The sequence below is a fragment of the Mastomys coucha genome, unplaced genomic scaffold, assembly GCF_008632895.1.
Source record: "Mastomys coucha isolate ucsf_1 unplaced genomic scaffold, UCSF_Mcou_1 pScaffold22, whole genome shotgun sequence".
NCBI lineage: Eukaryota > Metazoa > Chordata > Mammalia > Rodentia > Muridae > Mastomys > Mastomys coucha.
Window position 1 is genome coordinate 114,879,056 of NW_022196905.1, and position 11,699 is coordinate 114,890,754.

Sequence of the window (11,699 nt, forward strand, 5' to 3'; positions counted from 1 at the left end):
CCATTGTCTTTTGTTCTCATTGACCTTTATGCCCCAGGTGAGGGGGAGATACCGATTGCACGTAGGAGTGGTGAGGGGGATCCACCCTCTCAGGGACGTTTCCTGGAACCGGGCACTACTCCCCACAATTAGGGCATCTCCTGGGGACTGATGTTTGCTCGGTGAACTCTTCTGAAGCTCTGTCTTTAGGCTTAATGGACATTCCTTGCTCCTTGATATTTTTATGAAGTGTCCCTATTTGCTCAATTCTTACAGTTTGTCTCAGAAAACAAAAAGCAGATAAAACAAAAGCCACAAAATGGTACATCTTGAAAAACCACATCACAGATAAGTGGAGGAATATCTATTTCTGTGCTCCCCACCCAGTTTCTTTTTCTCTTCTTTTGGAGTCTGGGAGAGTGTGGCTCTCTGGGAGAATGCTGAGGTTTTGGGTTCAATCCCCAACATAACTACCAACAGCAAAAGAGTTGCCCTTGTTAAATGTTTGCCTCAAAAATGTTTATGATCTTCACACAGCTGTGTTACCACCAAACCATTTCTATTTCTTTAGCATATTCATATCACCAGAGAAAGTCTGTGCTCCCCTATCTGTCTGTCCTTCCCTCTCCCTAGACTCCATGAACTGTGTCTCTGCTTCTTGTCTGTGGACTTAACTTGTTCTGGACATTTGTGACAAATACACCCATTTAACATGTGATCTTTCAGGCTTGGCTGCTTTTTCCAGGCTCATCCATTTGGCATGTATTACTACCTCATTTGTTGTATTGTCAAGCCATACTTCATTGTATAGATATACCTCTTAGTTGTTTCCATTCATCATTGATGGACTTTGAGTTGGCCCTACTCTTTTGCTATGAGGATTAATGTTGCTCTAAACATTTGTGTTCACACTCTTGTGTAGACATACATCTTCATTTCTCCAGGAGAAATACACATGTATTATAATAGATTGAAATCTGTAATCATGAGTACAATTGTTAGGTGATACAGTAACTCTGTATTTAACACTTTGAGAAACTGCCAAAATACTTTGCAAAGCAACTTGACCATCCTACATTCCCAGCAGCTCACCAGCTATGCGTGAGTGTTCCAGTTTCCGCACGCGTGACATTGTGTTCCATCTTTCTTTTTACATCAGCCCTTGCTGTTGGTGTTGGCTCTCACTATGACTCTTATACACATCTCCCTGGTAGTAGACAAGTAAAAATGAGCATCATTTCATGTGTTATCTTTTCATTTCTTTTTGGAGAAGTGTTTATCCAAGTCCTTAGCCCATTTTTAATGGCTTGTCTTCTTAATTCACGAATTGGAAGAGTTTACAATTTTATTGTTGCTTTACAGTCTGAGCTGTGTTCCTTTTACTGTTAGAGTGAAACTGAGGGTATTGTCACATGCTGCAGAGCTATGCTAGACTCCACAGTACAACCTCCCAAGGTGACATGGTACTTCCTCTACCTTCTCAGGTCTCACGGTTGTGACCCGCTCCCCAGACAGCAGCAATGTAGCTAGCAGTACCGTGGGAACTGCTTTGCCAAAATTTGCCATCCGAGGGATGCTAAAAACCTTTGGCCTTCATGGAGTCGTCCTAGATGTTGATTCAGTAAGTAAATAGCCAGTCAGGTTACTCCAGTCCTGTGTATGGAAAGTGGCTCCTGGGTCCATACAAAGGGGCTTTAGGATGGGGCACCTAAGATGCAAATGTGCAAGGTCTTGGGGCTCTGTCCTCAGCTCCATACCGACACTTGAAAAATGGATTTTGCTTTTTGATTCCTCTTCAATTTAAAACAAGGAAACCAAGCTGGAGAGTTTGCTCAGTAGTTAAAAGTACTAACTTTGCATAGTCATTGGGAACAGAGTTCAAATCCCAGGACCCATGTCATATAGCTCACAGACGCCTTAACTTCAGTGCCAAGGGACCAGAAATGGCCTCTGTGAGCACCCAAATCCACATATGTGCTTAGAGTCACATGGACAAACACCCAGAAATAAACATAAAATCAATCTTAGAAAAGAAGGAAGGAAGCCAAGTGGAAATACAGCTGTGGAAAGACTCGATGAGAATATCTAGTGATTATGGGAGTGAGGCTACACCCAGCCCCGAGGTCACATCCAGCTCATATCTCCAGTACAGAGCAAAGTGCAATATTAATACTACATTGTATGAAAATCTAAAAAAAATATGATTAGAAGGAAAAAACATTACATTGATTATACATATAAGAATTTAAAATAATAAGTTTGTGCTAAGTTCTTGAACTGAAGTTTTTGAAGCTAGAAACTTCCTGGGGTTACTGACAGGCAGAATAATTAGGAAAAAAGGAACATTCTTTTTATTCTTTTTTTAAAAAATACTGTTTCTATACTAGTAATTTTATAATCCTCCAAAAAACCGTTTCCAGAGTCAGAGGTCTATTGATTACCCTTTAAAATAAGTATCAAATGTCCATCTGAGGAACTCCAGCCAAGCACAGTGACATTGCACTGCTGTCACTAACAGCAAAGGTGAATGACATGTTGATTCTAAGAGAGAACCAGGAAAAAAGAAACTACTGGTGTACAGAAAAACATAAACATGTAGATTAAAAAAGAAAATGTGACTTTTACATTAATCACACAGGGCACTGAATCAAACACCATCAGAGAACCTTGATGGGTTCCAGAGAGGTTAGCATTACCCCTTCTGCAGTGCCAAAGTGAAATGAACTGGCAATTTCTAAAAACACAAAGGTTATTTTAACAAAATTTGCTTTTTCAAATTTTTACTTGATTTAAAGTTTTTTTATGTTTTTCCTGAACACTTTTTTCTTTTCTTTTCTCTTTTTTTAAAAGATGTATTTATTTCATGTATATGAGCACACTATAGCTGTCTTCAGACACACCAGAAGAGGGCATCAGATCCCATTACAGATGGTTATGAGCTACCATGTGGTTGCTGAGAATTGAACTCAGGACCTCTGGAAGAGCAGTTAGTGCTCTTAACCACTGAGCCATCTCTCCAGTCCCTCCTGAAGATATTTTTTAAAAATAGTTTTTTACACTTTCTTTTTTGTTGTTGTTTTTGTTTGTTTGTTTGTTTGTTTCAAGACAGGGCTTCTCCGTGTAGCTCTGGCTGTCCTGGAATTCATTCTGTAGACCAGGCTGGCCTCGAACTCGCCTCTGCCTCTCAAGTGCTGAGATTAATGGCATGCGCCACCACTGCCCAGCTACATTTTCTATATTTTTTATTATGTGTTAATTTATAATTAAGAATTTATTGGGTGAGAATACTGGAGAAGTGACTTAACAGTTAAGAGTACTTACTGCTCCTATAGAGGACCTGAGTTTGGTAACTCAAAACTGCCCGAAACTCCAGTTCCAGAGAATCTGCCACCTTTTTTCTGGCTTCTCTGGGTGTCAAGCACACGTGTAGTACACATGCATACATGCAAGTCAACACTCAAACAAACAAACAACAAAAAATCACCTTTAAAAGAAAGAGAAGAATGTGTGGGAAAGTATCTCAGGCAGCACTGTCTCTGCAGCTCAGGCACTGGACCTGAGCTGAGACCCAGCGTATCCATGACCCAGTGCTAGGGGAGGGTCTGAGACACGGCTATCTAGGGGAGCTCGGAGTTCAGTTAAGGGGCTGTCTCAAAAAAGTAAGGTAGAAAGCAACTACCTTAAAATTATCAGCCTTGCTGGGTGGTGGTGGTGCATGCCTTTGATCCCAGCAATTGGGAGGCAGAGGCAGGCGGATTTCTGAGTTCCAGGACAGCCTGGTCTACAGAGTGAGTTCCAGGACAGCCAGGGCTACACAGAGAAACCCTGTCTTGGAAAAACAAAACAAAACAAAACAAAAACATCAACCTCTAGCCTCTACACATGTGTCCACATGAGCATATGCCCCCTCACATACCACACACGTGTATACACACAAGCATGTATACATACCACACATGTGTACACATGAGCATGTATGTATGCACACACCAAAACACAAAGGAAGTTTGTAGTAGTGGTGTACACCAATAATTTTAGTAGTCAGGAGGCTGAAGGAAGGGAATTGAGCATTCCAGACCAGCCTAAGCTATACAGCAAGACCCAAAGGAATTGTGTGTGAGGCTCAATAGTAGAATAAACACCATGTGTACATGGCCCTGGGTTTGATCCTAACACACACAACCCCAACAAATTGAACCTTTAGAATAACTCAGCAGTTAAGGGCCTATACTGCTCATGCAGAGGACCTGAGTTCAGTTACCAGCACCTACGTTTGCAGCTCAACACCTACTGTATTTCCAGCTCCAAGGGACCCAACACTCTCTTCTGACCTCCAAGGCTACCTGCTCTCAATGTATGCATATAGATAGATAGATAGATAGATAGATAGATAGATAGATAGATAGGTAGATAGGTAGATAGAGAGGGAGGATCAGCATTCCAGGCCTGCAAGGGGTACACGATGAGACCATGCCTAAAAAAATACTTTGGTGGTAGGGAAATTAAATAAATATGTGTATTGTAAATTCTCTTTGGGTTCATTAATTTTGTTTATAAAATAGAAACTAGGTACAAAGTATACCATAATATCTAGAGATTTAATATCTACAGTCTTTGCATGAACTTGAAAAGCAAAGTCAGTTCTCAGAACAGCAGGTTGGATGTGTACTTCTCCCTGCAGGTGAATGAACTGGTGCAGGTGGAGACATACCTCCGGAGTGAAGGGGTGTTGGTGCGGTACTGGTACCCTATTGATATGCTAGAAAGGCCCCCTGCAGGCTACCGGAGGACTGCCACTAATGGGCTAGTCACACTGGATAATACCAACCTTCAAATTCACAGGTAAATCTGAGGGAATAAATGCTTGACTAGAAGGCTTTTCCTTCAAAGCTAAGAGTTGGGAGGAGGGACGGCAATTGCACAAACCTGTCTAGAAGCACATGGCCTGTGTCACATGCATTCTATTGTATACTTGGGATGGAGCCCACTAGAGAGATAAAGACATGCAGAGGAAAGAAGTCAGGAGAGACCAGATGAGACATCCAGTTCATCCAGGGAAGCAACCAGCTATCTCTTTCTTGGTAACCAAGTGTACCCTCAACACTGGCTGTGTATGTGGTACCATGCAAGATTCTGGAAGGGACAGGACTGCAGTGGAGATATGCCTGCCCTCTACAGATGAAAACCTAGTGATGATCAGTTACCATTCCCTGCCATGCACTATTAAATAATGCCCCAAGACTCAACAGACAGAGGCAGGAGAGTCTTTGTGAGTTGGAGGCCAGCCAAGGGTTTTGTTTTTTAAAAATGAAACATAAGTAAAAAATTCCTGTATGACTCATTTTTTCCCTCATAGAAACCCCCGCTGCAGTTGAGAAGAAGGCAGAGTAACACATGTGCTCTCTAATAAAGGCCTCTACAGACCACGTTCATGCTCCCTGTTCCTTAGTGACACAGTTCCGCCTCTTCAGACCTAGGTGTGTGCCCATAGCTCAAGGGTCACCTGAACTTGACACATCGAGCCCTAGCTAAAATGCAGTCAATGACAACAAACCAATTTCTTTCCAAGGCATCAGTGTGGAACTGAGCTGAGTATGTCTCTACCTCCCCCTCCCCAAGAGTGTATAGTCTAGACAGACCTCAAACCCACATAGCCAAGCCTCTTGTCACTGCTTCCTAAGTGCTAAGATTATCGCAGCAAGCCACCATGCCCAGCTTGGCTCTGTCTGTCTGTTCCACTAGAATAGTACATTATTCTGTGGGGTTGTCTGAAGCTCAGCCACCAGATCCAGACAGGCTTTGGCCAGATGTAATGAAGCACTGAATCCTAGCACTCAGGAGGAAGAGGCAGACAAATATCTGTGAGTTCCAGACTAGTCTGGTCTACAGAGGGAGTTTTAGGACAACCAGGGCTGATAACTTATCTCAAAAACAAAACAAAACAAAAAAATAGAAAACAAAAACAAACAAAAAACCCCAGGCCACAGTGGATAACACTTAAGTAGACAACAGGGCAGGAAGACCAGCATGCTGCACAGCACTAGCACTTGCACAGGGGTCCTCAAGTGACAGTGCAGGTGTGTATACACTGACTACACAGCCCATAGAGTATCAATCAGAGCCAGCACCTTTGAGATAGCATGAGGTGGAGCTCTGGGCTCCCCTGCCTGTGCAGTTCCTCTTTACTAACTGCAGTGCCTTTCAAGGGCAGCTGGACCACAGTTGTTTGAGGCTGAGGAAGGTTCAGATAACCCAAATGTGGTGTGAGGTGGAAGAATTAGATTTCATCCAAAGCTTCCTTCTCTGGTCCTCTCAAATCTGCAGGGTCTGCATGAGCCATCTCTTCCTCAGCTGTGACTTCTCAGCCCTCGACATCCTTCTAGAGGTTCTCAATTTTGAGGTCATGACCCCTTTGTGGGTTGAATGACTCTTTAACAGGGGCTGTATATCAGATAGCCTGCATATCAGATATTTACATTACAATTCATAACAGTAGCAAAATAAGTTATGATGTAGGAACAAAATGATTTTATGGTTGGGGTCACCACAACATGAGAGGACTGTATAAAAGGCTAGCAGGGTCATAAAGGTTGAGAAATCCTTGTCTAGACCACTGTGGAGGCAGCTGATGCTCTCAAGCATTTTGAGAGGGCGGTGTCCGGGGTGAGTCAGAGCTTGCTCCTCTAGTCAGATCTTCCTGTGGCTTCTCTAATAGAGGACTTGAGACCTGTGCTTCCTTCCTAGTACCCTGTGAGCCTCTGAGGCTCCTTCCCTCCTTGGCTCTTTCTGTTCTCTGTGCACTGGCCTCACTTCTGTGTCAGAGGTCTATGTGCTTCTCTTATGCTGACTGTGCCAATCTGTGTTATGGTACCTTGTCAGTCAGTCGTGTGAACTTGGCACTCTATATGGCCCTTATAAACACTGTTGCTATGAATTTTGTTAACAAGTTTTTGTGCGGATGGATATTTTCATTTCTTTTTCCAGGGTGTTTTTTGAGTTGGAGTGAAAAAAATAACCTAAAGAAAACTATTGTGGCTTTTATTTAAAACTCAAATGAGTTACTTGAAACAGATTCTAGGGCCAGAAGAGAAGCCTGTGGTGTAGTGACATCATCCTTATTGTTGTTGACCCCCAAGAGCTCTGCTCAGGTGTGAGGGCTAGACCATCACTCAGACATACTCAGGGTGTCACATCTTCCCTTTCCCTCAGAGAGCTGCTGCGATGCGAGGCTGCGCTGGCCCGGCTGTACTGTCGAATGGCCCTGCTCAACATCTTCGCCCCCAAGCTACCTCACTTATTCACTCGGCTCTTCCACATTCCTGCCATCCGAGACATTACGTTAGAGCATCTGCAGCTCCTGTCCAATCAGCTCCTTGCTCCTCCCCTCCCAGGTAAGATCTGGCTTGGGGAAAAGAGCTCCAAGGTTGAGCATGGTCACACAGACTGCATCCTAGCATCCTAGTTCGCCATGGAGACTCATGGAGGCCTGTGGTAGCCATGCTAACTGCTCTTAGACAACTGAGGTACACTGTTACCCTAGTCACTTAATGACCACTGAGTACTCACTGCTGTAGGACTGCTGTCACATATTCTGCTTGACCCTGGAGAGTCAGATCAAGGTTCCCTGGCAGGACCTGCTCTATAGCTGCTCATATAAGACAACTCTGGGATGCGTCAAGTAAGGGCTTTCTGTGCCCATCTGGGCAGTGCTAAGCAAGGGAATCCTTCATTGGTCCACCCTGGACTAAGGGCTCCTCTGTCTACCTCTGATACATCAACTTCCCTTTTACCTCTGAGCACTCAAGGTGCTCAGGCACAGACACCCTCCCCAGACCCTGTTCCAAGCAACACTGTGAGCCCATGGCATTGTAGGCATCCTCAGAGTCCCAGTCAGCATATGCCAACCTCCTCCCCACTAGCCTGACATCACCAGCCTCCACCGACCCACTTAGTGGGATACACCTGTAAGAGGAGCTTTACCTTGGCGTCTCAGTAGTCACACGTGCCTCAGCATACCTTAGTGGAGCCCAGACTGTCCCAGAGCAGCTGGATAGGCCACCCCACATTGGTCTCCAAGAAACTTAGCAGGGGAGATGGCTACACGAATAAGGACCCAAAATTCCAGTCACCAGCCCCCACATAAAAACTGGGCACAGTGGTGTGCATCTGTAATGTCAGTGTGAGGGAGACAGAGATAAGTGGATCCCTGGGGCTCACTGACTCACCATGTTAGTCCAGTCCAATGAGGGACCCTATCTCAAAAAATATGATGAAGAGACCCAAAGATGACACCTAACACCAATCTCTGGCTTCTACAGTCATGCACACATGTGCATACATGAACATGTTGTGCATACACTTCTGAAGCACTGTTTTACTGCTAGAAAGAAAGCACAAGTTTCCAGGCCAGTGCTCATGACTCCCTCAGAGATCCCTGATGGCCCAGGCCTCTCTATCTCCCATTTCCCAGGCACGAATTTCCTCCTGAGGGGGAGGGTCCCTCTCTCCTTGACTGGCTTTCCTGACTTCCCTTTCCTGTCCACAGATGGCACCATTAGCTCCAGTTCCATCCTCCTGGCACAGTCTCTGCAGCACTGCATCCACTCGCAGAGCTGCTCCGCCACGGACCTCTTCTACCAAGGCAGCTCACAGACGCTGAGGGAGTGGCTCAGCGTGGCCATTACCCGAACCCTGCACCAGGGTGAGGACAGCCTCCTGGAGCTAACAAAGCAGATCTGCGCCTTCCTGCAGGTACAGGCCTGAGCTCATGGTCCCAGCTCTGCACACCACTGAATAAACAGTGCTCTCCCACAATCCACCCCTGGGCAGCGCTTCTGATGGAGCTTCTCTGCTTCAGGCAGCCTTCTTCCCGAGAGGCTACCAGCCTTTTGTGTGGATTGCAGCATGTGTCCTGGATAAGACGAGAAGATGGAGTGTGCCCTTTGTCTGGCTGGCCCACACTTACTCATTATGTGTGTCCTTTCAGACAGCACCAGAGCAGTTCCCGTCCGAGGAATTCCCAGTTTCCGAGTCCAAAGTCAGTATGGATGTGAATTTCCCTGGAGCAGCTTTTGTTGTTGTATCTTGCAAAGAAAGTCAGTCTGGATTCCGCAAAGAGTAAGTTATCCTTTCTCCAGAAGGTGGTGCTGGGGAGAGAAAAGCTGAGTGGATTCATTCCAGCAGCATTGCCCAGGAATATGTCTCCAGCTGGCTTTGTCCTCAGCTGCACACTGTCTTCAAAGCTAGCTTTCTGTACCTCCTTCTGTGGGAACTAGGCTGTAGAGAGCAGCCTTCTAAAGGCTGTAGTGATGACGCGTGCCCAGTGCATGGCCTAGCCAAGTCTGTCCTAACCCCCACTTCCTCTCAGCTCCTCTCTGTACAAGGCTCCGTGGGCACGTGTGCTCGTCTATGGGCTTGGCCACAAAGTGAAGCGCACTGGCCAGCTGAACCTCATTGAAGCTGCCTGCTACCCTCGAGATGCCTCCCCAGCCAACACTGGGCTCGCCCCTCCACCCACAGCTGACCAGTACCCTTCCGTGGTTCTCTCCACAGACAAAGTCCACATAAAACTAGGTGAGTGTCTCTCAGCTCACACTGATGAATGGCAGGCAACGGTGTTCTGTTGGCCTGCTTTTGGGGGCTCCCAGGCCCAATGGCTGAGTGAAGAAAGAAACAGTCCAAACAGTGTTTGAGACAGCAGATTGCAGTCCTAGCAGAGGCTTCCCGGGCAGGCACAGAGGGATGGACTTGTACCTGAGTGTGGAGGAGCCATCTGCAGAGGGTAGCAGTCTCATCCCTGAAGCCCTCACAGCGCCAGCAATCCCACTTATTGAATGTTTTTGGAGCTTTTGTTATAAATCCTCTGGTATCTGATGTGAGCACCTGCTGCTCTTCTCTCTGGCCTCAGGGCTTTGGGGTCTTGAAGCTGTCCTCATCAAAGCCAGCTGAAAGGAGAGAAATCTTAATTCCAGACTTCTGCTCTCCCTCAAAAAAAAAAAAATATATATATATAGGTTTCTCTCTCTATATATATATAGGTTTCTCAGGACTCTGTGTAGCCCTGGCTGTCCTGTCACTCACTCTATAGACCAGGCTGGCCTCGAACTCAGAAATCCGCCTGCCTCTGCCTCCCAAGTGCTGGGATTAAAGGCATGTGCCACCAATGCCTGGAACCCTCAAAATACTTAACAAGAAAAGAACAGCCTGTATTTGCCTGAGATAGTCCTTAGCCTTTCCCTTTCCTCACTTACTACTTCCTTATTTATTTTGCTATGGAGCCCAGACTGGTTCCAAATCCAAACTCTTCCTGCCTTGGCCTTGCAGGGCTAGGGGACAGATGGACGCAACCATGCCCGGCTGCCCAGTAGCAGCCCTTGTGTTCCATTGCCACAAAAGCAAGTGCAGTCCAGTGCTTGGCTTGTGGTTGTCACACTTGCCAATGAGTCTGCCTGGAGACACTGGGCAGCAGATGCTTTCTCAGATGGACTTGGGTCAGATACAGCCAATCACATGTTTTTTTCTGGGTCCTTCTCTTAGGAGTATCCCCACCTCCTGGAGCAGTGCTGGTCTTGCACTCTCTGCCCCTGGAGTTCCCACTGGCGATGGCCTTTGCCGAGCAGCTGCTGTCCTGGAAATCAGAGGACAGTGAAGGGAAGTCAGAGGATGAGCCTGACAGCATCCCTGCCTCTGTCCTGCTGCACATGGTGGAACTGCTGGGTGAGGCGCTATTTCTTGGAACAAGTGTAGAGGGGTGGATGGGGGTCGGCTCCCGGTGATCCCATAGCCTCAGCCTGTCAGAGCACTGCCGCTGAAGGTGGGCTTGGGAATAGATGTCACACACAGTACTGACTTTAAGTCCATGCTCTGCTGAGCATCACCACTGTACTGCATACATACACCACACATACATACATATATACATACACACACATACATACATACATACATACATACATACATACATGCACATACACATGCATACATACACACACACATACATACATACATACATATATACATAGTGCCAGCCACATAAGAAACAAAGAATAATATTGTCATGCCTTGAGTCTGAAGCCAACCTGGTCTACATAGTGAGTTCTAGGCTAGCCAGAATTACATAGTGATACCCTATCTAAAAGCAACAATCCCAAAATGTAAATGTTGGCATGATAGCCAGTCTGTTATAACTTGATAGTGAAGGAGGACATGGATGTGAGCAGTGCTACCAGATGGACATGCCAGCCACAGAGCTGCTGACACACTTCAAGCACACCGTACTCACAAATGGCCAACTTATCATATGCAAACCAGAAGATTTGAAGTAAACATTAAACTTTAATCCACTGCTGGCCTGTTGTTGGTGTAGGGGTTACTCCCATTGATGGCTGTTCAGATGAATCAGGACATAATGTGGGGCTGAACGGCTGGAGGTACAGATGAGTGTGTGCCAAAGCAAAGCCAGCAATTTGGTGATGGTGGAATCAGAGTGATGGGTAGAGAGGAATGAGACCCTCTCTGCTGAAAAGGAAAACAAGCCAGACAGCAAACCCTGGTACCTCAGGGCCATGTGTCATTGAAGCAGAGGAAGCAGAGCGAGCCCTGACTGTTCCCTGTCTTGCCAGACCGGGCAGTGGTGGCGCATGCCTTTAATCCCAGTGTTTGGGAGGCAGAGGCAGGTGGATTTCTGAGTTTGAGGCCAGCCTGGTCTACAGAGTGAGTTC

General features: G+C 46.1%; 1 protein-coding gene across 1 annotated transcript in view; it reads left to right on the plus strand.

The window, feature by feature from the left end:
* The window catches only part of Hectd4 (HECT domain E3 ubiquitin protein ligase 4), a 160,857-nt gene that overhangs the window by 124,392 nt on the left and 24,766 nt on the right, over window positions 1-11,699 (plus strand). Inside the window, 7 exon segments of the mRNA XM_031391135.1 lie at window positions 1,464-1,600; window positions 4,661-4,821; window positions 7,189-7,370; window positions 8,525-8,730; window positions 8,966-9,096; window positions 9,347-9,552; window positions 10,516-10,695. Of these exon segments, the coding sequence (XP_031246995.1) occupies window positions 1,464-1,600; window positions 4,661-4,821; window positions 7,189-7,370; window positions 8,525-8,730; window positions 8,966-9,096; window positions 9,347-9,552; window positions 10,516-10,695 (1,203 nt within the window).